This window comes from Saccopteryx bilineata, chromosome 2, assembly GCF_036850765.1.
Source record: "Saccopteryx bilineata isolate mSacBil1 chromosome 2, mSacBil1_pri_phased_curated, whole genome shotgun sequence".
In the NCBI taxonomy this organism is placed as follows: Eukaryota; Metazoa; Chordata; class Mammalia; order Chiroptera; family Emballonuridae; genus Saccopteryx; species Saccopteryx bilineata.
Window position 1 is genome coordinate 359,488,113 of NC_089491.1, and position 23,907 is coordinate 359,512,019.

A 23,907-nucleotide genomic window follows, 5' to 3' on the forward strand; every position below is an offset into this window, starting at 1 on the left:
ACACCCAGTAGTTTGGTCTTGCTTTTATCTCCAGCCTTCTTGTGCATTAGTCCTATCTCATCTCATGTTAGTCTAGCTCAGTTCCTTACTCCCCGGACAGCAGCCAGAGCATTTTTCACTTCTCTTCCTCCTGCTTAAATGCTCAAAGCTTTTTACTGGCTCCCTTTCCCACCACCTGTACTCCAGGACTAAGTCCACTTTCCTTTGTCGTTTTTATGAGCCCCTAGGGCCTGCCCCAACCCACCTCTGCAGTTTCCGCTTCGTAATTCCCATAGGTCCTGGAAAATGACAGGAATATGCCTTAAATGCTTGCCAATGGCTTCCTGGGTCTGTGCGTGGAAGACCCTCACCACTCTCTGCTGCTGGAACATGTCAGTTCACTGGCAAGACCTGGTAAAATGTCACCTAGGCAGCCCCAAACACCTGAAAATAGGAACTGTCACGTGTCAGGCTGTTGATACTGAGCTCCATTTCTTGCTCTTTGTGCCAGCTTGGTCTCGGCTTCCTTCACTGTTATATTGGGATAATGTACCAGTCTGTAACTGAGGACTTATCTGGTGGGGATGTTGAGGCTTCTGGCAGGAAGGAGCCCTTTGTGGCTCAGAAGAAAGTTTGGTGGGTCCATTTCTGACATTTCATCACCACCCCTGCTTGTAGTGACCAAGCCCTTAGTTGCCCTCCACCCCTCTTCAAGAAGCCAGGCACCCCAGCCCCACCCCTTCGGCAGCAAAGGGCAAGCTTGAGGAGGAGGGCGCTGAGGGCCAAGCTAAAATCGCAGGTTGGACACCGCGAGGTCATTTGGCAGATTTGCAATTGGAAGCAGAGGACCATTGGGGGAGGAGACGGTTGGCAAACCCATTCTTAGAAGAGTCTCCACTCAAGGCCAAGGTGCCTGCCCAACGGGCAGCAAACTCAAGGACATCTCCTGGAAGCTCCGCCCCTATAGGGGGCCCGAAGGCTCTCTATCCTCCGAATCAGGGTGCGTTCCCTTTAAAGCATTCAGGAAAGTCACCGCGTTGGTGGCGGGCCAACCAGGCGGCATGTTTTGTCCCTCGCGGGCCGCCGTGGGCCAGGTCGGGCGCGAAGGCGGTGCAGGGGAGCGGCGGTGGGGTCAAAGGTTACAGCGCGCACCACGTGGGCCGGTGACTCCGTCCTTCCCGCAGCGGCCGCGGTGAGCAGGGCACTAGGGTTAGTGGCGCGGCGGGCGGCGCGGACAGCCGAGTTGGACGCCGGATCCCGCCGCCATGGTCATCAAAACGGACGAGTTGCCGGCGGCCGCCCCGGCCGACAGCGCCCGGGATCCCAACTCGCAGGCTGGTGGCAAGGGGCGGCCGGGCGCAGCCGGTGAGTGGGGCCGGGACCAGCCGGGAGCCAGGCGGAGTAGGCTACATCCGGCCGAACTGGCGGACTGGTTCGGGGTTCAGCAGGGACTGCTGCCTTCTCTTCGCGCCGGGCCGGGTTGCATGTCGCCGGCCCGTCACTGGGCCGCCCCCGCCCTGAAGGTCACCTTCACTGTCGCCCCCCGGCTGCGACCCGGGCTTCGCACGTGGGGTCCCGAGGAGGGCAGAGGCGGCAGGCACACGCGCGCCAGATCGCGGGGACACGTGCGCACACACGCGGTTTCGGGGTGCGCCGCCGCCGATGGATGGACTCGGCGGCCCCACCCCCTCTGTGCCCCGGCACTGGGGAACCCTCCAGGCTGGGGTCACTGACATTTGCTCCTTCAGGCACCCGTCCGTGTCGGGAAACCAAGTGTTCCCTGTGCACGGACTGCAGCCCTGCAAGGAAGGCTCCATTTGGGACTTCCCAGGGTTAGTCTGTGGGAAGAGCGCTAGTTAGGATGAGTATTGCGAGGAGTTTCTCCGGTTCTTTCTCAGAGGTAACGCTTTAACCCGGGTCTTCAGGCTCTGATCTCTGCCGTGTTAGAGATTGGCCTGGTCGGCAGACCAGAGGGTCTGCCTGTATATGGGGCCAAAGCCAAACTCCTTGGCAGGAAGAGGTGTTTGTGCCAGAACTTGATCATTAACCCGCCTTATTGCGAAAAATGGGTCAGCCCAGAGTTGGAGTTTTTAAGGCAAAGGTCATCAGTGTGGAGTGGAGCTCCCAGCTCTCCCCCATGGGGACTGTGTGGCCATGGCTTTGGGAGTGGATGCAGCATTCTGTGGTGGGGCCTGCTTCTCTCGGCTTCTCCTGGGCCACCTCTGTTCCCTTCCAGCACATCTCAAGAGTCCAACTTTGAGGCTGAAGCTCCTTCCCAGCCTATCAGTGTCATCTCCAAATCTTCCTCAGAGTCTCAGGGCTGGACTAGGGTCCCTTTCTGCCCTGGGTGGTGGTAGAAAGGCAGAACTACATCCCACTGCTCCCAAATTCCCCTCAACAGGACTTGTCGTTTTCATTTCCCTTCTCAGCTTGGTGTGAGTTAGGATGGGAACAGTGTTAGGTAGGCTGTCTGACCCTGTCACCTGTCACAGTCAGTTTACCTTGTGATAGTGGATGGGCTTTGCTAATTGCCTAGACAAGGCCAAGGTTTGGGCTAAATGACAGATGCTGATGATTCCAACCTTCCAGGCTTTGCTCTGATGTGGCTCTGAATAGAGAGGCCAGATAAGAGGAGATTGATAAGAGGGGCTGCCTGATTTCCCCTCTAACAAAAAGACCAGAAGAGATGAAGCGACTTGCCCAAGGTCACACAGCAGTTTAGCTGTTGAGAGCATTTGGATTTCCAGCTCAAGGCCAGCATGCCAAGGCTGCCCTGCCTGTCCCAGAAGAAGCTAGGACAGACATGTTAGTTGGGATCATATGCTGAGAATGTGAGAACTAAGGAGGAATTGTCTGTTGGAGGATTTTTCTGAGGGTCTGAGTGAAGCCCCTCTTCAGCTATGTGCTGAGACGGTCTGTCTGGGGCTAGCTGAGGCAGGGGAAGGGCTGTTCATTTTGGCGAAACTGGGAACATACTAGGAAGTGGAACATTTGTTCCCTACGTCTCTGGGAAGCCAGTATAATTAGGTAGGACTTGAATTACAACCCTCCTGATTCTATTCAAAGAAGGAGGTAGCATTAACAGAGACCCCCAACAGACTCTCACCCAGGCTCCTGACCTCAGGACCCACCTCTGCCTGGCTCCCCAGGCCCCTTGAGGAGGTGATCAAGGGGCCTTTTGTGTGTGAGGGGGGGAAGCAAAGGTCAGTTACCTTCTTGGGAATAAGTTTTTAGGGGTTAAGAGAACAGGCAGGTTTTTCAAGTTCACAGTGGTGTGTCTAGTTCTTTCTGCTTAGTGGAAGGCTCCTTGGACTTGGCGCCCAGAGCTGAGAAGGGGCTGGCAGTCTGGGGAGGAGCTTGGGGGCTTAGAGGAGCTCCCTGACAGGATCCCAAAGTTCTATTGGATAGGTCAGGGTAGAGTAGGTTGAGGAACCCTGGAAGGTCCCCAGACCCCACAGACCTGCTTCCGGCCTGGGGGCACAGGAAGGAGGAAACAGAAGTGCCCACATCTTTGGGGTCTTCCATAGGCTGCTTGCCAGCCCCCACCCCTTTCTCTTGAGGCCGTGGACTCCTGGGATGGGATGATGTGTCTGTGGGGCCTTACTTCCTGCTAGAGCTTCACCTGCTGAGGCCTTGGCTGGGGCGGGGCCTGGCCCTGGCACAGTCTATTGAGTGAGGCCATGCCATGCTGGGGAAGGCACACAGAGGCCACCTGAGATGGCCTAGTTTCTTTTCTAACCCCTCTTTTCTGCTGCGCGTGGGGTCCCTGTGCTGCCAGTCTAGGTCAGGGCTACGCTTTATCTCTTCATTCTAATCTGGCCAGCGAAGATTGGGGCTGTATGTATGCAGTGCTGTTTGGGCAACTCCTTTCCATTTGGCAGAGGACAGCCTCTTCCCCTTTTCCCTAAAACCCAGATACTCAGGAATGCGCCCTGTGATGAGAAGAGGGGGTGCTGGTCTAGGGGTGTAGAGACTTGGGAGATCTTATGGCTGGAGATAGATTTGCCTCCTTAGCTGAGTCCTGAGGCCTGGAGCAGGGCGGGGGTGGGGTGGGGGGGGGTGTTACCTGTAGGTGCTGCAGCCCCGGTGAGTTGCACTCAAGAGGCAGGAGCTTGGGCATCTGATGGGCCTACGGTGTTGTTTTTTGACCTGGCTTGGCTGCCCATTGCCTCTTTGACCTTGGGGCAGTTTGCTTACTAGCCATTTGGAACCTCAGTTTCATCAAGTAAGATGGGCTGGTCAAACTGAGTGAAGGAACTATAGTGGATTGGCTCTAGAGTGATCTTTAGCTTTATGGTGACCAGAATGGAGGTGGTTGTCTCCACCACTCAGGGGTCATCACCTGCCCCACTCCCTTCTCCAGAGGGTTAGGGTGTGTTTGTGGAGGGTGTAGTATAAGAAGGGCTCTGCCAGCACCTTGCCCTCAGCACCATCTGGTGTGTGCAGGTTGAACCCTTGGTGGTGGCTGTGGAGAGTCTGAGGGCCTGGCCCAGCAGGTCCTCCTGGGACGGGACGGGACTGGACTGGAGAGGAGGGGGCCTGGAGTGAGCCTGGCTCCCCGCCCCCACCCTGGTTAGTATGGGTGCCAGAGCAGCCCTGGCTGGGCCATGGCAACAAGTCAGAGTCCCTGGGAAGGCGCCCTGGCGAGGCTGGGCATGTTCTTTCTCCACATGTTCCTTCTTCACAGCCGAACAGCCTTTAGCCTCTTGCTGCCAGTTCTGCTTCCCCCCCGGGGGACAGACTTGGTTTTCTCCTGGCAGAGCAGGGACTGCTGGGAAGGGAAGGCAGAGCCTGCCAGCTTCTTAGTGGAGCTGGAGGCCTGGGGCACGGGTGCAGTTGTTCTCTGGGAGACTGGGGGCCCATCCCTCCTCCCACCAGGACCAGTGACTCTCAGGAAGGGTCACCTGCAGGGGGCAGCATGAAGAAGCTCCAGCCAACTCCTTGACCCAGGAGGCAGGCAAAGCGCTCAGCGTCTGCAACTGGTAGACAGGGGGCGGCCACCTCATGGCCTGGGTCTGGGTCTGCACTAGCTGTTGCCGGCAGCTGGCTGAAGCAGTCCTGCCCACCCCCACTGGGATTGGGGCCGAGGAGAGGACCCCCTTGCTGGACCCTACCCCTGCCAGCCTATCCCCAGGGCCCTCGTTCCTGAGGGTGCCAGGTATCCCAAACTCTGGGTTCTCCTGCCCCCCTAACAACTTTGTCAGTAGTGGCCCCCTTTCTGGGGGGTGCAGGGACGTAGGTCTGAATGTTGGTAGCGGGTCTACCTGGGATCCTGGAGCCACCAGGGCCTCCTGGCCCACAGCTGTCCTTCTGGCCGACCTTGAGCAGGATCCAAGGCAGGGGGAGTGTGCCCTTCCTGGGGCCGCCCCGGCAGGCCTGGCCCCACTGAAACCCGAAGCCAGCCAGAGCTCCAGCCCTGGGCCTACCAGTTGCATGGGGGCAAGGGTAGTGGCAGAGGCCAGAATGAGGGACACGGACGGTGCCGGGCCTGAGCCGAAGAGCTGGCTGCCTCACTGCGATGGTGGTCAAGAGACTCCAGACTCCGGGAGAGGTCAACTGCCGACTGTGCCAGGTGGGCTGTGGGGGTAGTGAGCCAGATGGCCAGCCTCTTGTGGGGAGATCGCTTGACCTTTAATCCAGTGGTAGGGAGACCTTTAGGGTTCCTTAGAGGAAGTAGGAAAGGAAGGTATCAGCTGTTCTGGGGTATGGAGGCCCCTGGGAACCAGCCACATTCCTTTGAAATCTGATAAGGGTTTGGGTACCCCTCTGGGGTGGGAACCTGGTGCCAGGTGCCTTGGAGGGTGGGAGATGTGGCCGCCCTTGCCTTGTTTTCCCTGCCCTCCTCCCTGTCCTGCCTTGCCCAGACTCAGGATGTGCCGGCTGCCTGTCTGGGTTGGGTCCCTGATTTCCCACTTCTCAGACCTCAAAGCTGCTGCTCCACACTGGGCGGGGCCCTTCCTATATCTGTCTCACCCATGGGGGGAGTGCTTCCTCATATCTTCTGCTATCCCTCTTTCTGTCTTTGAAAAGCTGACCAACCACTGTCCTTCTTCCCACCCTCCTGTCCGTGTCTACTTGGTCATAGAGTTGGCCAAGTTCTCCCTTTGGTTTGGCTGGTCACTTTCCAGGGCCTTGGGGTCTTGCTGTGCCGGACACTCCTTGAAAGGAGAGGTCCTAGTGCATCCTTGTGGTTCTCCGGAGTTTCCTTTCTGGGTTGGAGAGGTGTGATGGGGACGGGGACTGGGGTGATGATGGTCATTGAAGGTCCGTGGTGGCAGGTTGGAGGGCAGTGTGGTGGCATAGTGGTACAGGAATCCAGGGTTCAGTCTTTTGACCTCACAAAGGCTCTGAACTTTTCTGGACCTCATGTATCCTAATTTGGGGGAAGAGGAGGAAGGAGGGAACTCTATCTAAGCTCCTAGCAGTCTTGTTTATCAATAATTTGAAGGGACTCAGGAAAGAGGGAATGGCTTCTCTCGATGTCCCCGTGGTCTTCTCTTCTGTGCTGGGCTTATCTTCTTTCCCAGGGGCCCTGCTCCACATTTCTATGGGTCTTGGTAGGGCCCATACAGCCCTGGGGAAATGCATCCCAGCATCGCTCCTAACAGCTGCGTGGGGAAGAAGAGGCAGGGTCTGGATGGGATGGGCTGAGTCCAGAGCATGACCTGTCTGAAGCTCCCAGGCATGCCAGGGGCTAGTTGGGCGGCCAGGCAGACCCTGGGTGAGAAGGCTTTGAGGGCCAGATCAGCGTCCAGGCAGGCCTGGGCTTTGCTAGAAGGTTTCTGTGAAGAGGTCCTCCGCTCCCCAGGAGGAAGGAAGCTCTCCTTTGTTCTTAGTGCCTGGGTACACGTGGAAGGGCATGTCTCCTCTTTCCCCTCTCTCCACAGCATGTGAGTTGGCTGCTTTTCACAAATATTGGACTTAACTACATGTTTATATATAGTGATTAATTCATTAATTCAGTGCCTTTCTATTGTGCCTGGGCAAGATAGAGGAGGAAGATAGGAGCGCTGGTGTGAGCAACCACCCAGAGTGCCGCCGAACAGGTGCTCTGGGAGGCGTCGCCATGTCACTGGGGACTGGAGGAGGCGGTGATTCTTTGGAAAAGAGGATTCATTTTACTGAGATCTTGTTGAATAGTAGGAGTTTATGCAATAGAATGTGATCTCTGGGGCAGAATAGACAAAAGCACAGGTGGGAAGAAAGGTGTGTGGCCTGTTCTCAGGCTCTGAGTAGTTGGGTGTAGCTATGCCTTGACAGGGAGAGCTGGTGGGAACTGAGCTGGGCTTAGGGATGCCTGAGAGTGATGCCTAAAAAGCTTGGGTCTTGTGAGCAGTGGGGAGTATTAGAAGGTGCTGAATAGTGCTCTTGAAATAGAGGAAATGGCCTGTACCAGAGCCGTGGCCACAGAGCCCCGGTCCCATGACTGGTGGAGATTAGGTTGGGTGGACTATATTGGGGCGGGTATTCACTGAGCAGGGGCCAGTTTTTGAAGCAAGATGAATTCCATGCTGACAAGATGAGTCTTTGGTGATGTCTGAGGGATGGCCACTTGAAAGCGCTTGAAGTCCTGGCCGGTTGACTCAGTAGATAGAGCGTCAGCCTGGTGTGCAGGAGTCCTGGATTCAATCCCCGGTCAGGGCACACATAAGAAGCAACTATTTGCTTTTCTTCCCCTCCCTCTCTCCCTTCTCTCTCTTCTTCTGCAGCCAATAGCTCGACTTGTTCAAGCGTCGGCCCCTGACACTGAGGATAGCTCAGTTAATTCAAGCATCAGCCCCAAATGGGGGTTACCAGGTAGATCCTGGTCGGGGCGCATGCGAGAGTCTATCTCCCTTACTCTCACTTAAAAAAAAGAGAAAAGCTTGAGTGAGGCCTAGACCAGCCATGTGAGCTGTGAGGCGTAAGGACATTTGAAGCCATGGGAGAAGGTGAGATGAGAATGAGGAGAGTCTGGGGCCCAGGGACACCCACAGCTCGGACTGCTGGAATAGGATGGAGCTGGAGCGGCGGGCGGGGAGGGGGGGGGAGGACAAGAGGATCTGCGTCCATCAGGGAAGAGGAGGAGGAAGAACTGGGAGGGGCTGCTGCCTAGAAGCTGGCCACATTAGGCCAGAGAAGAGCCGCGGCTGGTGCCCTCTAGGGTGGCCCTGGTGACTCTGGGAGAGTGGTTAGGGTATTGTGCTCAGGGAAAGCCAGACTGCCAGACTGAGGAGCGAATGGGGAGGGAGGGTCTGGGATGGGGGAGGGGCCTGGCAGTGGGCTGCAGGCAGAGTTTGTGTGCCCACGGTGAGGTGGCCCTGGTGACTCTGGGAGAGTGGTTAGGGTATTGTGCTCAGGGAAAGCCAGACTGCCAGACTGAGGAGCGAATGGGGAGGGAGGGTCTGGGATGGGGGAGGGGCCCGGCAGTGGGCTGCAGGCAGAGTTTGTGTGCCCACGGTGAGGTGGCACTGTGGGGTCTGGGCTAGGGTGGAGTCTTGGGAGGACAGGTGGGTATCATCCTGTGGGTGCCACAACCTTATGGGTGAGGTGGATGCTGATCAACTAGGCCCATTTTACTCAGTTCCTTTCTTGTTGCCCACAGAGCTGCCGTCAGTCATGCTATTGAATGGGGACTGTCCAGAGAGCCTGAGGAAGGAAGAGGGGCCCACCGAGCCACCCCGGGAAAATGGGCTGGATGAGGCTGAGCCGGGAGAGGAGACCACTGGGCAGGAAGTCATTGTCATTCAGGACACGGGCTTTTCTGTGAAGATCCTGGCCCCGGGGATTGAATCCTTCGCCCTACAGGTGAGCTGGGGGAAAGGTGCTGGGACTAAGGTCTGAGCCTCTTTGGGAGGATAGGAGTGGAAACCCAAACCTTGCCCTTGCTTGTCCTAGCCTCATGTTGTGGGCAGGAAACCTCTGTGTGCCTTGCACAAGGTCACTCAGCTGGCCTGGTGGCTGTGGGAGTCCAGGTTCAGGTCATTTTCCCATTGCTAGGGGACAGCTTCCAGCTGGGACTGCCACCTGTGTTGGGAAGAGGTATGGTAGTGGCAGGTGGTTTTGGGGTCCCAGGCCTCCCAGCCCTCTGTGCTGTTCTCTCAGAGAAGTCACCTCCCTCTGGCTTTGTTTTGTTTTGTTTGTTTCAGAGGGGGGGAGAGGGAGGGACAGACAGACAGGAAGGGAGAGAGATGAGAGTTATCAACTTATAGTTGTAGCACCTTAGTGTTCATTGATTGCTTTCTCATATGTGCCTTGATGGGGGGTGGGGGCGCCAGCTGAGCCAGTGACCCCTTGCTCAGGCCAGTGACCTTGGGCTCAAGCCAGTGATCATGAGATGATGTCTGTGATCCCACACTCAAGCCAGCAATCCTGTACTTTAGCTGGTGAGCCTGCGCTCAAGCCAAATGAGCCTGTACTTAAGCCAGTGACCTCAGGGTTTCGAACCTGGTCCTCAGTATCCCAGGCTGACACTCTGTCCAATGCTCCACCGCCTGGTCAAGCTGGCTGTGTTTTTACTGTTTGCCTGAGAAGAGAGTGGGATTGGGTCGTCTCTGAGAGCAGAGCCAACCCAGAGGTCTCGCAGACTGGTAACCCATTGGGGAGCCAGGCAATGCCCTCTTATGTCTTCTGTACCCATACGCTTGGGCTCAGAGCACCCCCCTCTTGAGGAGGGAAGCCATTTGTCCTGGAGACCCTGGCATTGAGCAAGGGAGAGGGCAGGCAGGATTGCTGTTTTCTTTCCCCCATTGTATCTGCTGCTCTGCTCAGTGCTGCTCTTAGTCTGAAGGAATAGTGCCCGAGGGCAATGGGGACAGACTCTACCCTGCACGGGTGTGTATACTCTACCCTGCACGCACACACACAGGTGTAGATGGGCATATGTGTATGGACAGGTCCTAAAATGTAAAAGCCAAAGTGGAACTGAGTATATGGGGCGTTGATTTTAGGGACGTAGGTACTTTGGGCTGGGGAATGTGGTATGTCCTCACCAGGGTAGTTGAGGCCTTCTGTCTGGCAGGTGTCCCCCCAGGAGATGGTACAGGAGATCCACCAGGTGCTCATGGACCGTGAAGACACGTGTCATCGCACCTGCTTCTCACTGCATCTGGATGGCAACATGCTGGACCACTTTTCAGAGCTGCGCAGTGTTGAGGGTCTGCAGGAGGGCTCAGTGCTACGCGTGGTGGAAGGTTTGTCTGGATGCTGGGTGACCTGCCAAGGGAGGGCACAGAGAGGCAGGGTCAGGCAGCATTCCACCCACCCTGACAGTCACCACTGAGCACTCAGAGATTGGAGTGGTATCGTACCTATGGAGGAGGTATTGGAGCACAGGTCTGCTTCTCATGCTATCACCTGTGCACCTTTCATATTCACGGGTTAAATATCAAAGTTGTGATTAAGGAAAACAAACAGACAATACCAAGCAAGGGCTTGAAATTGGCCCAATCAGATTCTATAGAGAGAAAAGTGAAATCTTTTAAGGAAACTAAAGTTTCACAACTCTGGAGTAGGGGAGTCTGGCCCAGTGTGGAGTGAGTGATCAGCTCGTGTGGTAAGGCTGGTTTGGTCGTAAAACAAAAGCTCCAGTGAATATGGATCTCCTGAGAAGTGGCTCAGAGGTTCCAGGCATGTCAGCTTATTAAGAGGAAATGTGGAAAAATGTAACCCAACTGTGTCCAAACATGCTTGACCATGGAACCTCTCTCCTCCCCCTAAAGAGCTCCCATTAATGTTTTATGAAACACATATTGGGGGCAGTGTTGTAATTTGGGTCCTGGTAGGTCCTCAGGGTGCCCCTGGACGAAGGCCAGCTGGGGCCAGCAGCTCTGGAGGCCTGCTAACCCGTGAACAGCGCAGGGGGCTTTGTGGGTGCCCCAAGGCCTGTGTGTGCTTCCCAGAGGCATTTCTTGTGCCTTTTGGCAGAAAGTTCTTTGCAAACAAAGGTCCCTGCCAGCCAGCAGGCAGGTTTGTCTGTTGAAACCAGAACTTCAGCTTATGGGTTGGTAATGGAATTTGTAAATTGAAAGCCTAACATTGAAAAATCAAGACCACCCATGGTAGCGCCATGCCAGACTTCTCTGTTCTGTGCAGGTTGTGGCCGGGAGCGGAGCCCTGGTAACACCCTGCCACTTCCGTCCCAACAGAGCCATACACAGTGCGCGAGGCCCGAATCCATGTGCGCCATGTCCGAGACCTGCTCAAGAGCCTAGACCCATCTGATGCCTTCAACGGGGTTGACTGCAACTCCTTGTCCTTCCTGAGCGTCTTTACCGATGGCGACCTGGGAGGTGAACGAGGCACTGGGGCCACAGTTGAGCAGAAGAGCCAGGAGCAAGTTAGACAGGGGCCAGCAATGGGGCTGAGGGCCAGGCCATCTCACCTGGAGGGGGCAAAGTCAGAGGCACCTAGACCGGAGCCAGTTTAGGTGGGGAAGTGGTTGGCCCCTGGGCGGCCCTGTGCTGACCACCAGCCTCGGGTCCCTCAGACAGCGGGAAGCGGAAGAAGGGCTTGGAGATGGACCCCATTGACTGCACGCCGCCTGAGTACATCCTTCCAGGGAGCCGGGAGCGGCCATTGTGTCCCCTGCAGCCCCAGAACCGTGACTGGAAGGTGGGATTGCAGAGTAGAGCCGGGAACAGGTCTCTGGTGGGGTGGGGAACTGCCACACCAGGAGGCCTGGCCCACTCATACTTGGTCATTCCTGCAGCCCCTGCAGTGCCTGAAAGTGCTCACCATGAGTGGCTGGAACCCGCCCCCTGGGAACCGCAAGATGCACGGGGACCTCATGTACCTGTTTGTGATCACAGCCGAGGACCGGCAAGTCAGCATCACGGCATCCACACGGGGCTTTTACCTGAACCAGTGAGTCCTGGTGTGAGCCCATTCTGGGTCCGGGGCAGCCACTGGGGTGTCCCGCACAGTGACCACCCTCTCTGCAGGTCCACAGCGTATCACTTCAACCCCAAGCCCGCCAGCCCCCGCTTCCTCAGCCATTCCCTGGTGGAGCTGCTCAACCAGATCAGCCCGACCTTCAAAAAAAACTTTGCTGTGCTGCAGAAGAAAAGGTAGTGTCTTTGCCTCATTTCGGCCCCTTGTCTCTTGTCCCACTAGGGGATGGGGTGAATCAGCCAGCATCTTGGCCCTGAGCAGCGGTGCCCCCAGCACCCTAGAGGCTCCCTTAGGGAGCTGTCAACCAGGCCCTGAGACAGCAATTCCAGGAGAGGTGCCCATGTGCTCCTCTGAGATTCTTCAGAAGCAGATCTCTGCGGGGAGACACCAGAGCTGCTGGGGGCTCAGAGAAGTGACCCAGGGCAGAGCTCTGAGCTTGGCGTGCTGCCCTATCTCCCTTCCTCTGCCTACCATAGGGTCCAGCGCCACCCATTCGAGAGGATTGCCACCCCGTTCCAGGTGTACAGCTGGACGGCCCCCCAGGCAGAGCACGCCATGGATTGTGTGCGCGCGGAGGATGCCTACACCTCAAGGCTGGGCTATGAGGAGCACATTCCTGGACAGGTGCCTGCGGCCTGGCCCTGCCCTCCCTGGGCGCCTCCCTCCCCCTCCCTTGGTGGGTGCCAGGCTGGGTTCTGTGCACCTTCCTCGAAGCTGCATCTGTTTGTGTGTTTGTTCACTTGGGAGTCTGTGGGGCTGTCCCCGGGGGGGTGGAGGAAGGGACTGCCTAGAGCAGGGTGCGGGACACGGGCTGAGCCAGTGTGTTCCTCCCGGTCCCTCTGCAGACCCGGGACTGGAACGAGGAGCTGCAGACCACGAGGGAACTGCCCCGCAAGAACCTACCTGAACGGCTGCTTCGAGAAAGAGCCATATTCAAGGTACCTGTGTCCCCTTGTGCCTACCTGGCAGCCCCAGCCCCGTCTGCAACTGTTCAGTCTTATGACTGGAGGGGAGCTGGGACAGTCTGTAGTGTGTTCTGCCAGCCTCTGCCTCCTGGCAGACCACCCCAACTCTTCTTTCTGGCCTCTGAGACTTGGAGTGCGTGGGCAGGTGGGTGTGGGACCTGCCTCCCCTGTGGGCTGAGTGGCAAGGTCCATTCTAGCTTTCTGCCTTCCACTAACTGCCATCAGGTTCTTGTGCCCACTGTGATGTTACTAGTACTTTAAGAAAAAATTTTTTTAATTTGAGAGGATATTCTGGTTTCTCTTCAGATCACATAAATCTTTTGCCTTTTAATTTGAGAGGAGGGAGATAGACTCCCACCTGCACCCTGACCAGGATCCACTTGGTGAGCCCTGTCTGGGGCTGATGCTCAGTTCATCTGGGGTCCCATGCTCACAACTGAGCTATTTTTAGTACCTGAACTAATGGCTCTGTGGAGCCATCAGTGCTCGTGGCCGAGGCACTTGAATCAATTGAGCCGTGGCTGTGGGGGAGGGGAGGGGTGGAGAAGCAAATAGTCACTGTTCCTGTGTGCCTTGACTGGGAATCAAACCCAGGACTTCCACATGCTGGGTTGATGCTCTGTACCACCGAGCCAACTGGCCAGGGCCATTATTAGTACTTTTAATGAGTAAGAGACCTGAGGAAAAAATAGTGTTTTCAAAAAAATTTTTAAATTTAAAATCTCCCATAATCTTGCAGCCTAGAGATGATAGTGGTAAAAATAAGGTCTAAGTGTTTTGGGTGCTAACTTAGCCAGGGTCTGTGTCAGCTGTCATAGGTATTGTCTCCTGTAATCTCAGCCACCTTGTAAAGGTTGGGACTTCTGTTGTCACTGCTTTATAGACGAGGAAATGGGTCTGATAGGGGGACCTGTCCACATTCACCAGGCACATCCGTACCAGTCCTTCTACTCCTAGTGAATCACTTAGCTCTGCTGTCTCAGGTCATAAATGATAGGTTTTTTCAAAAAAGAGGTTTTTTGTCCTTTTCCAAATATGAGGAAAGCGAGGCTAGAGCCCTTGGCCTCCAAGGTATACCTGCTTGCCTCCACCAAATGGGTGAGTTTGGCCAGGTGGGACAGAACCCAGGGCTTTTGTGGATGGGGCCTTTCTTCTTTTCTTCCTTTTTTTTTTTTTTTTTTTTTTTTTTAAGTGAGAGAGAGACAGACAGGAAGGGAGAGAGATGGAAAGCATCAACTCATAGTTGCGACACCTTAGTTGTTCATTGATTGCTTTCTCATATGTGCCTTGATTGGGGGGGTGGGGCTCCAGCCCAGCCATTGATCCCCTTGCTCAAGCCAGTGATTTTGGGCTTCAAGCCAGCAACTGTGTGGTCAATGTGTAGGATTACACGCTCAAGCTGGTGATGTCAGGGTCTCAAGCCTAGGTCCTCAGCTTCCCAGGCTGATGATGCTCTATTCACTGTGCCACTGCCTGGTTAGGCTGGATGGGGCCTTTTGACCCTCCAAACCTTGGTCCTTGCCCCCCCCCCCCCAGGTACACAGTGACTTCACAGCAGCAGCCACACGGGGAGCCATGGCGGTCATCGATGGCAATGTGATGGCCATCAACCCCAGTGAGGAGACCAAGATGCAAATGTTCATCTGGAACAACATCTTCTTCAGCCTGGGTTTTGATGTCCGCGACCATTACAAGGACTTTGGTGGCGATGTGGCAGCCTATGTGGCACCTGCCAATGACCTGAACGGTGTGCGCACGTACAACGCGGTGGACGTGGAGGGGCTGTACACACTGGGAACAGTGGTAGTGGATTATCGCGGCTACCGCGTCACAGCCCAGTCCATCATCCCCGGCATCCTGGAGCGAGACCAGGAGCAGAGTGTCATCTATGGCTCTATAGACTTTGGCAAGACAGTGGTGTCGCACCCAAGATACCTGGAGCTGCTGGAACGCACCAGCCGGCCCTTGAAGATCCTGAGGCACCGTGTGCTCAATGACCGTGATGAGGAGGTGGAGCTCTGCTCCTCTGTGGAGTGCAAGGGCATCATCGGCAACGATGGGCGCCACTACATCCTCGACTTGCTGCGCACTTTTCCCCCTGACCTCAACTTCCTCCCCGTGCCCGGCGAGCAGCTGCCCGAAGAGTGCACGCGCGCTGGCTTCCCCCGCAGCCACCGGCACAAGCTGAGCTGCCTGCGCCAGGAGCTGGTGGACGCTTTCGTGGAGCACAGGTGAGAAGCGAGGCCTGTGAGGGCGGCGTGGCCGGCTGCACCCAGCCAGTAGTTGCTTCCGAGCCTGATGTGAATGGGGGCAGCTTTGGAAAGTGGAGTGGAGCTGGCCTTTGCCACAGTCATTGCAGATTCCAGCCGTACCCGCTCTGATGTCAGGCTCAGAAACTAGTGAGCAGCGGGACCAGTGGCTTTCAATTGAAGTGGTGCTGTTTTCTTAAGGAGCACAGAGAAATCTGCTAGGGGTTTCTGAAAGTCCCAGGGCCAGGGCCGGGAGGAGGCGCAGGGGGCGTCACGGACGGTAGCTTTTAGTGCTGAGGAGTCAGCCACATCAAATGTCTCACAGCACGAATAATTCGCCCTCTCACCGTGCCAGTGGGTTCCTGTCAGTCTTGAGAGCCCTGGCCTGCTTGGTGAGCCACACCCCGACCTGCACCCCACCCCAGCTGTCCTATCCTGTCTGGGAAGATCTTGGTTTTTCCTGTGACCCACTGTCACCTGGTAGAGTTCCTGGGTTGGCAGGTGCATGTGTCAGGGTGTCAAGCCTCAACATTCATTAACCTCAGCGTTCATTAACCAGTCTGGCTGTGGCCCTTGCGGCCAGCGGGAAGGCCAGCGAAGCAGCCACAGATGCCTTTCCCATCCCCGTCTCTGCCCCGTCTGCTGCACTCTAGGTACCTGCTCTTCATGAAGTTGGCTGCCCTGCAGCTGATGCAGCAGAAAGCCAGCAAGATAGAGAACTCCACCTCACTGGAAAATGGCAGCCCACCCTCTTTGGAGTCCAAGTCTGAGGACCCTCTGGGACCCGAGGCAGGAAGTGAGGAGGAGGGCAGCGGTGCTAGCGGCCTGGCCAAGGTGAAGGAACTGGCAGAGACCATCGCCTCTGACGACGGGACAGGTGGGCTGCTGCGGATGCTGGGGGTTCCTAGGCCTGTCCTGGCAGCTGGAGTTTGCCATGGGTGGCTCAAAACTCAGTCCCAGGAGAAGCAGGCAGACGTTTCTTTGAGGAGCTGGGGGAAGGCTGGGGGAAGGCTGGGGACAGCTGGCCCACCGTTGGTGGAGTGGGGCTGCTTCCCAGCGGGCCGTGTCTCTACAGCAGACCCGCGGAGCCGGGAGGTGATCCGCAACGCGTGCAAGGCGGTGGGCTCCATCAGCAGCACAGCCTTCGACGTGCGCTTCAACCCTGACATCTTCTCACCAGGCAGGTGGTACAGCAGGGAGGGCAGAACACCTCGGGTCGTCTTGGGGCCTCCTCCCACCTCCCTTCACCTGGCTCAAGCCTCTGCTCTTCCTCACTCAGGGGTTCGATTCCCTGAGTCCTGCCAGGAGGAAGTGCGGGACCAGAAACAGCTGCTGAAAGATGCCGCTGCCTTCCTGCTCTCCTGCCAGATCCCCGGCTTGGTGAGGGCGGGGCCCCCGGTGGCGGGTGGGGTGCTGCACAGAGGGCGCTGGTACAGGCCCTGGTGTCTCATGCATCACCGACTTTGGGGGCTTGTGGGTCCTTCACAGGAGTGACTTCCTTAGACCTGCTGACTTGGGCGGCAGGCAGGGCAGAGTGCTTGTCCCCATTTTACGGAGGGGCCACTGACTCAGACCAGGGGAGGTGTTAGGCACAGGCTCTCCTCTGCGGTGCCCCCATGTGGGTTGGCAGCTAGGGGTCGGCTCCTCTGAGCCGTTGTGTGACAGATGGCTGACAGGGCAGGGGACATCTGGGAGAAAAGGTGAGGGGCCCTGTGCTCCTCTGCCTCATAAACTTGTTATGCCGGCCCCACGGATGCCAGGGTGCTTGCTTCCTACTGAGACGCCGCTGTGATCCTCTGGCGAGCTCGTCACGATCTGAGCCAAGCCTGCGTGCTGGCTCCCCTGGCCCCCTGCGCTACCCCTCTCCCTCCTGGTCAGAGGGGAGCCTGCGCTGCCCTTTGGGCTCTCAGCTCATCACCTTTGGGGCTCTCATCCCTACTTCCCCGTCAAGTGAGCCTGGAAATCCCCCACTTTCCTCAGCTTGTGTGGAAGGCTGGGGGACAAATTCTCATGTCCTTGCCGCTGCTTTGTCTCCTTCCCTCTTCCTGACTGGGAGCTGGGGTCTTTGTCCCCTGCTGCCCCTTCGGATGGGCCTCCTGATAGTGTGAGCTCCCCCAGGAAGACCCGAGGTGGAGGCGGCAGGGGGCCTGGGCTGGGGGGTCTGACCTGCTGCAGCCTGCAGGTGAAGGACTGCACAGACCACGTGGTGCTGCCCATGGACGGGGCCACATTGTCGGAGGTAATGCGCCAGCGTGGCATCAACATGCGCTACCTGGGCAAGGTGCTGGACCTGGTGCTCCGGAGCCCAGCCCGAGACCAGCTGGACCACATCTACGTGAGTGGTGCTCGGGGCAGGCTGGGGGGGGGGTGGGATCGGCCGGAGGCCTGGGGCTGACCAAGACTTCCCTCTGTGAACCTTTGTAGAAAATTGGCATTGGAGAGCTCATCACTCGCTCTGCCAAGCACATCTTCAAGACGTACTTACAGGTACACCATTCCCTCCCCAGCCCGGGTCTGGTGGGGTCTTGGGGGAGAGCCCTGGGTTGGCGCCCAAGGACCCTCATAACTCTGGTCCAAACCTCCCTTGCAGGGAGTTGAGCTCTCAGGCCTCTCGGCTGCCATCAGCCACTTCCTGAACTGCTTCCTGAGCTCCTACCCCAACCCCGTGGCCCACCTGCCTGCTGACGAGCTGGTCTCCAAGAAGAGGAACAGGAGGAGGAGAAACCGGCCTCCAGGGGCAGCAGATAACACTGCCTGGGCCGTCATGACTCCCCAGGAGCTCTGGAAGAACATCTGCCAGGAGGCCAAGAACTACTTTGACTTCAGCCTTGAGTGGTATGTGAGAGGCGTGGTGGGGGTATGGCGGGCGTGGGACGTGGGGATGAGAGCTATTAGCCCTGGCTGGAGGGCGAAGGTGGCTGGGAGGGCGCCTGGGCGTGGCTCGTGTGGGTGGCCACTGATGAGAAGGGGCAGCGATGGGAGCTGGGCTGCTCAGGCCCATCTGCCACTTCTCCTCCAGTGAGAGCGTGGACCAGGCTGTGGAGGCCTACGGCCTGCAGAAAATAACGCTGCTGCGGGAGATCTCCCTCAAAACTGGGATCCAGGTAGGCTGGGAGCGTGTCCGTCCTGGGCCCAGCTCACGTGATATCCATAGGGCTGGGGTGCGGAGGCTCTCCCCACACGTGGTGGTGCGCTAGGAGGTGTTGGCCATTTGAGCCTGGGGCTGAAGCTGCCTGTGGGTATGCGGGTGTTCTCTGTTCCCCCAGATCCTGCTAAAGGAGTACAGCTTCGACAGCCGCCATAAACCCGCATTCACTGAGGAGGATGTGCTCAACATCTTCCCCGTGGTCAAGCACGTCAACCCCAAGGCCTCAGACGCCTTCCACTTCTTCCAGAGCGGACAGGCCAAAGTACAGCAGGGTGCGTGGCCAGGTGTGGCTAGGGGGTGGGGGCTTCCCTGGCCCAGCCCTGACCTCACCACCCTTGGGATGTCCTGCAGGCTTCCTGAAGGAGGGCTGTGAGCTCATCAATGAGGCCCTGAACCTGTTTAACAACGTGTACGGAGCCATGCACGTGGAGATCTGCGCCTGCTTGCGCCTCCTTGCTCGTCTCCACTATATTATGGGTGACTACGCCGAGGTGGGCCTTGATCACACGCTGGGCTGTGTCAGCAGAGGCCTTGGGGCCTGGCCTGGCATTGGGGGCTGGCAAGTGAGGCCGCTTGGGCTGTGTTCTCACGCCCCACGGCAGCAGGAAATGGGGCCCCTGTCTAGGGGGCTTAGGATGCTGCCCATTGGGGGTGGGGCAGGAGGGACATAGAGGAGCATGCAGAGGTCCTGGGGGATCCTGCGAGTCACTTGTTTTGCCAGGGCTTCCTCGCCCCATCACCACCACTCAGTAGTTACGTTCCTGGGGGAGCCGCTGTGAAGGTGCAGTGGCGGCCAGGCCTCCCTTCCCAGGGACGTTGAGAAGGGTGTGTTCTGAGACTCACCATGCTTTGTACCTTGTAAGCACTGTGTGGAGCTGCTGGGAGTGTCCCCGCTGTTGTGGTTAACCAGTATGTGGCCTGGTGGTGGTCATCTGCCTTGCCAGCCCAGGGCTTTAAGAGGCTGTTTCATGGAGCAGGTGCACTGTGGGCACCCCACTCCCCTGCAGTCACAGCAACTTCTGTCTCTTTGTTTTTTTGTTTTTTATTATTATTACTAACACGTTTTATCACGATGTTAGATTTGTATATTTACGTAGATTTTGTTAGGAGAGAAAAAGGTTTAAGACAAGTTCTTTTAGAAGGTGAAACAGAGTGGGGCATGGATTTCCATGGTTACAGCAGCTGAATTTTGACCTCTTCTCTGCTGCATTTGTGCAAAGTTAAAATAGAAAGTGCAGCCAGAGGGTCCGAGGCTAAGCTACTGTGGAGGCTTGAGGGTCCAGGGTCAGGCAGACTGGATGTGGGTCAGCACCCACCCAGGATGACAGTCCCCCCACCTCTCCAGGCCCTGAGTAACCAACAGAAGGCTGTGCTGATGAGCGAGCGAGTGATGGGCATCGAGCACCCCAACACCATCCAAGAATATGTGAGTAGCTAACACACAGGGGCTGCACAGTGGGTGGGGCCCGTGGCTGCCCTGGCCTGATGTAGCTGCCCCCACAGATGCACCTGGCCCTGTACTGCTTTGCCAGCAGCCAGCTGTCCACTGCTCTGAGCCTGTTGTACCGTGCTCGCTACCTCACGCTGATCGTGTTTGGGGAAGACCACCCTGAGATGGCATTGCTGGACGTGAGTGCTGAGGAGGGGTGGCGGGACGAGCCTCAGCCCCAGGGGAGTGGGAGCTGACAGGGCCCTCAAAACTGCCCCCAGAACAACATCGGGCTGGTGCTGCATGGGGTGATGGAGTATGACCTCTCGCTGCGCTTCCTGGAGAATGCGCTGGATGTCAGCACCAAGTACCACGGGCCCAAGTCCCTCAAAGTGGCCCTCAGGTAAGGCTGCATTGGGTTAGGGGGCTGGGGGGCCCAGGCCCAAGTACCCAGGCCATAGGGATAAGGTCCCAGGAAACACTTGAATTGAGCACAGGCATGGGCCCTAGTGTTCTGTCTTTGATCTGATTTCTGAAGAAATTTCTCACACTTTCCATTCCTTCTTTGAGTTGTGGGCTTGTTTGTTCCCTTGGGTAGCTTCTAGACCAGGATCTAGATTAGTCTGCATACCCCCCCAACAGGCCCCCAACTGCCCCGGCCCACTCATGTCCTTCCTTTGCGCCCCGTACCACACCTCCTATAGCCACCACCTTGTTGCCCGGGTCTATGAGAGCAAAGCCGAGTTCCGGTCAGCCCTGCAGCATGAGAAAGAAGGCTACACCATCTACAAGACCCAGGTGGGCCACAGCAGGGGCTGAGGAGTGTAGCTGGGCCTGGGTGCTTGGGCAGCCCTGATCCCTTCCTGCCTATGCCACTCCTGTCTCCTGTAGCTGGGCGAGGACCACGAGAAGACCAAGGAGAGCTCTGAGTACCTCAAGTGCCTGACCCAGCAGGCTGTGGCCCTGCAGCGCACCATGAATGAGATCTACCGCAATGGCTCCACCGCCAACATCCCGCCCCTCAAGGTGTGTCTGGGACAGAGCTGAGGGGCCCCACCCCAGCCTCCCAGCTCCCCCACAGCGGCTCACCTTCCCTGCCACCCCTCAGTTCACAGCCCCCAGCATGGCCAGTGTCTTGGAACAGCTCAATGTCATCAACGGCATCCTCTTCATTCCACTCAGGTGAGGCCCCTCCTCCACTGTTCCCCACTCCCAGTTGGAAATTGGCCTTTAGTTTTTTTGGGTTTTTTAACTGACATGACTCAAACCAGAGGTGAGAAGTTCCTTGTGAATCCTTCTGGAAATCCTCCGCATGATGGAGCAAACAAGTAACCATTTTTTCCCCTCCTTTTTTGCACAAAATTGTAGCACACCATGCACATAGTTATTTTTTTCTTTATTGAATATATGTTGGCCCTTCTTCAAATCAGTACATAAAGAGTGGCTTCATTCTTTCTCTGGCTTCCTGCTGTCCCAGCATAGGCCTGTGCCTTAGAAGTAGGCCCTGGGTCTCGGGGGTGGTTCTTACAGACACTGCCTTTGTGAGTCCCGCGGTTCTGTCTCCCTCCCAGAGGCGACACGGTAAGGCCCGCCAGGAGTTAGGGAGTTAGTGGCTCTTCTGTGTGTTGCATACCCTCCCCACTCTTGTTTTCTGTGTGTAATCTGCTATGGGAGCGACCACAGAATGCAGCAGGCTTGAACTGGATAGAAAGGCTGAGTGGCAGCAATGCCTTACCTGAGGACTCTGGCAAGTGCATGGAGTTCTTAGTCTTTCAGCACTTGGGGGCCTTTCTGCTCTGGGGAGGGAGGAGGACTTGTTCCACGCATCACTGAACGAAGCACAGAGCCTGCTCTTGTCCCATGTTTAAGTTAAAGCAAAGCCAGTGAGGTGGTGTAGGGCCCAGGCCTGCTCTGACACCCACCCTCACCCCCATCCTTCTACTCAGCCAAAAAGACTTGGAGAATCTGAAAGCTGAGGTGGCGCGGCGGCACCAACTCCAGGAGGCCAGCAAAAACAGGGATAAGGCTGAAGAGCCCATGGCCACCGAGCCTGAGCCAGCGGGGGGCCCAGAGGATGCGGCCTCCCAGCCCCAGGCTGCCAAGGATCCTCCTTCCCCAAGCTTGCAGGGGTAGAAAGGGGGAAACAAATGGACAGTTAGCTGCCCCGTTACCCAATGATTCAGACTCCAGGAGAAGGGGGGCACGCCCTGCAGATCGGGAGAGGAAGCAAATCCCTCTTCCACATTTCCAACCCCAACCCCACCCCAGCATCCTCCTGGGACCCCGGCCTGGCCTGCCTGCCCCCCGAGAGATGGTTTTGCACTGGTTCAATGAATATACCGATGCAGAGGCCTAATTGAAGACACATGAATGGAGTGTGTGGGTATCCGTTCCCAGCTGGGGGGCAGGTGCCCCTCGGGCCCCCCCATCCTCAAGCAGGTGTGTGTGAGTGTGTCCTTGCCCGTGAGCGTCTTGATCCGTCCTTCCTAACTTGTACATAGCCCGAGTCAGTTCAGAGTGGGTGATGTGCAGATGCAATTTCTCAGGTCATTTGTATGTTTAACATTATGGCTGCTGCTTCTGCTGCCACTGCCCCTGGACCCAATCTGGCTTGAAGCCAAAAAAGGGGAAGCTTTCCTGTGTCCTGGGATGGGGAGTCAGCTCTGTGGCAGGGCTGGAGAGCTGGGGTGCACTTTAGCTCTGTGGCAGAATGAGAGCTGCAGTAGCTTTATTAATCATGGTTGGGCCTGGCCTGGCTGTGCTTGGGGTGGGGAAGGGCAGGGTGGGCAGTGGTGGTTCCCCAGATAGTCCTGTGCCTAGCCTCCACCTGTCTGCCTCCCTGCTCCCCGCCCCCCAGCTGGGGATACCTGGGGGGCTGCAGTCTGAATGTATCCTCACTATTTGAACCTGAGCTGCCTAACGCACAGTGGGAGTGGGTAGGTCAAGGGCCATGGGGAACCAGGGCTGAATCATGGATTCTGGGGCTAGGTTACCAGGTACAGGAGTGTCATTTGTGGAGCCCAGCTCCCTACCTGGTCCTTGCCACACAAGCACCTTCAACAGAGAGTACCTCTGGGGGTGGCATGTGGGGGTGGCATGGAAGGTGGTTCGCACAGGCCCCGGCTGCTCCCTCTCCCGCCTGCCTGTGCTGCTTCTGTGCCTGCTGTTGGAGCTCCGATGGTGGGGGGAGACTGCCACCCTTGTGAGCTTGGGGGAGCTGTTCCAGGGGTGGGGCCCCTGCCTGGGGGGAGCTGCTTATGGGTATGGTCTGTCCAGACACCCTGTTTCAAAGGGAGTGGGTGTTAGCTAGCAATCAAAGCATCCCCACAGCTGATCAAGAACTTTTTCTTGTTTTTAAACCATCACGTCTTCATTTCACATTGGAATAAAGTGAGTTTTTGAAACCTATTGCCCCCGCCTCTCTTGTGTTCTGTCTTATTTGATTGTGAGGGTTGTTGTCAGAATTGTTATTAGTAAGAGTTTAAAGCATGTGAATGTGTATAAATTAGGTCAAATTCAAGGTTACCATTACAATGTTTTGGGTTTTTTGTTTTTTTTTTTTAGAAAATTAAATTTAACAGGGTGACATTGATCAACATACAATGTCATTTAAGTGGGAGGAAAGGGGTAGAGTCACAGGAACCTGGCTAGGGTTTACCTGGCTGCCAGTTACTAGACCCATGAGAGGCATATAGATGAATGTCACCTTGGTCACTAGGGAAGAAAAGCTGAAAATCGCTCCTCTGTAGTTCTGTGTGGTAAAGTCCAGTGAAGTGTGCTACGAGGTGGGGGCCCAGGCCCTGGGCATGCTGACCCTGATAGGTCACTGAACCCTGGCCATCTGTTCTTGTCCCTTTGCTTAAGTAGGGAGGATTGGGTACACCCTCCAAGAGTCCAGGAATGCTAGAATGGAGGGCTAAAGTGCCATGCTAAGGTGGGTTTTAAGGCTAGCAAGACTGTCCTGAAGATCCAGTGAGGTTTGAAAGGAGAGCCCACCTGGGCTGGCTTGAGGGGCAGGGCCTGGGAAGTGAAAGTAGAGGGGAATAGAGGGTCTGGCTCTGAGAAGAGGCGAAGTCTTGTTTTATAGCTAATGGCTGCTGTTTGGCCTTCCCTCTCCTGAACGGGCAAGCCCTGGACTCATGCACATTTAGTGCCTTTTTTGATTACTTGGAGAGTTGTGTCTGACATTCCGAAAAGAAAATTCCAATCCCTAACATCTTAGTTTACCTGAGCTAACTGGAAAAATGGCCTCCTTGGCCTGAGGTT

At 56.6% G+C, this 23,907-nt stretch overlaps 1 protein-coding gene across 4 annotated transcripts; it reads left to right on the forward strand.

The window, feature by feature from the left end:
* Positions 1 to 1,119: 1,119 nt before the first annotated feature.
* On the forward strand, positions 1,120 to 23,049 carry CLUH (clustered mitochondria homolog). Of its 4 annotated transcripts, none has more exons than XM_066263011.1 (26): positions 1,120 to 1,344; positions 8,564 to 8,766; positions 9,980 to 10,151; positions 11,106 to 11,249; positions 11,447 to 11,571; positions 11,669 to 11,823; positions 11,901 to 12,026; positions 12,327 to 12,474; positions 12,696 to 12,788; positions 14,352 to 15,046; positions 15,718 to 15,941; positions 16,140 to 16,244; positions 16,344 to 16,444; positions 17,247 to 17,399; positions 17,489 to 17,551; positions 17,655 to 17,899; positions 18,084 to 18,168; positions 18,331 to 18,484; positions 18,564 to 18,703; positions 19,558 to 19,638; positions 19,716 to 19,841; positions 19,923 to 20,044; positions 20,346 to 20,439; positions 20,533 to 20,667; positions 20,750 to 20,823; positions 21,588 to 23,049. In XM_066263011.1, the coding sequence occupies exons 1-26, from the start codon at positions 1,245 to 1,247 to the stop codon at positions 21,772 to 21,774; spliced, it is 4,050 nt and encodes a 1,349-aa protein (XP_066119108.1). In that variant the 5' UTR covers positions 1,120 to 1,244; the 3' UTR covers positions 21,775 to 23,049. The 4 variants fall into 4 exon arrangements, with proteins under 4 accessions (XP_066119108.1, XP_066119109.1, XP_066119107.1 ...); XM_066263012.1 differs by having other exon boundaries at positions 16,143 to 16,244; XM_066263010.1 differs by lacking the exon at positions 1,120 to 1,344 and adding an exon at positions 4,844 to 5,551 and having other exon boundaries at positions 16,143 to 16,244.
* The last annotated feature ends 858 nt before the right edge of the window (positions 23,050 to 23,907 follow it).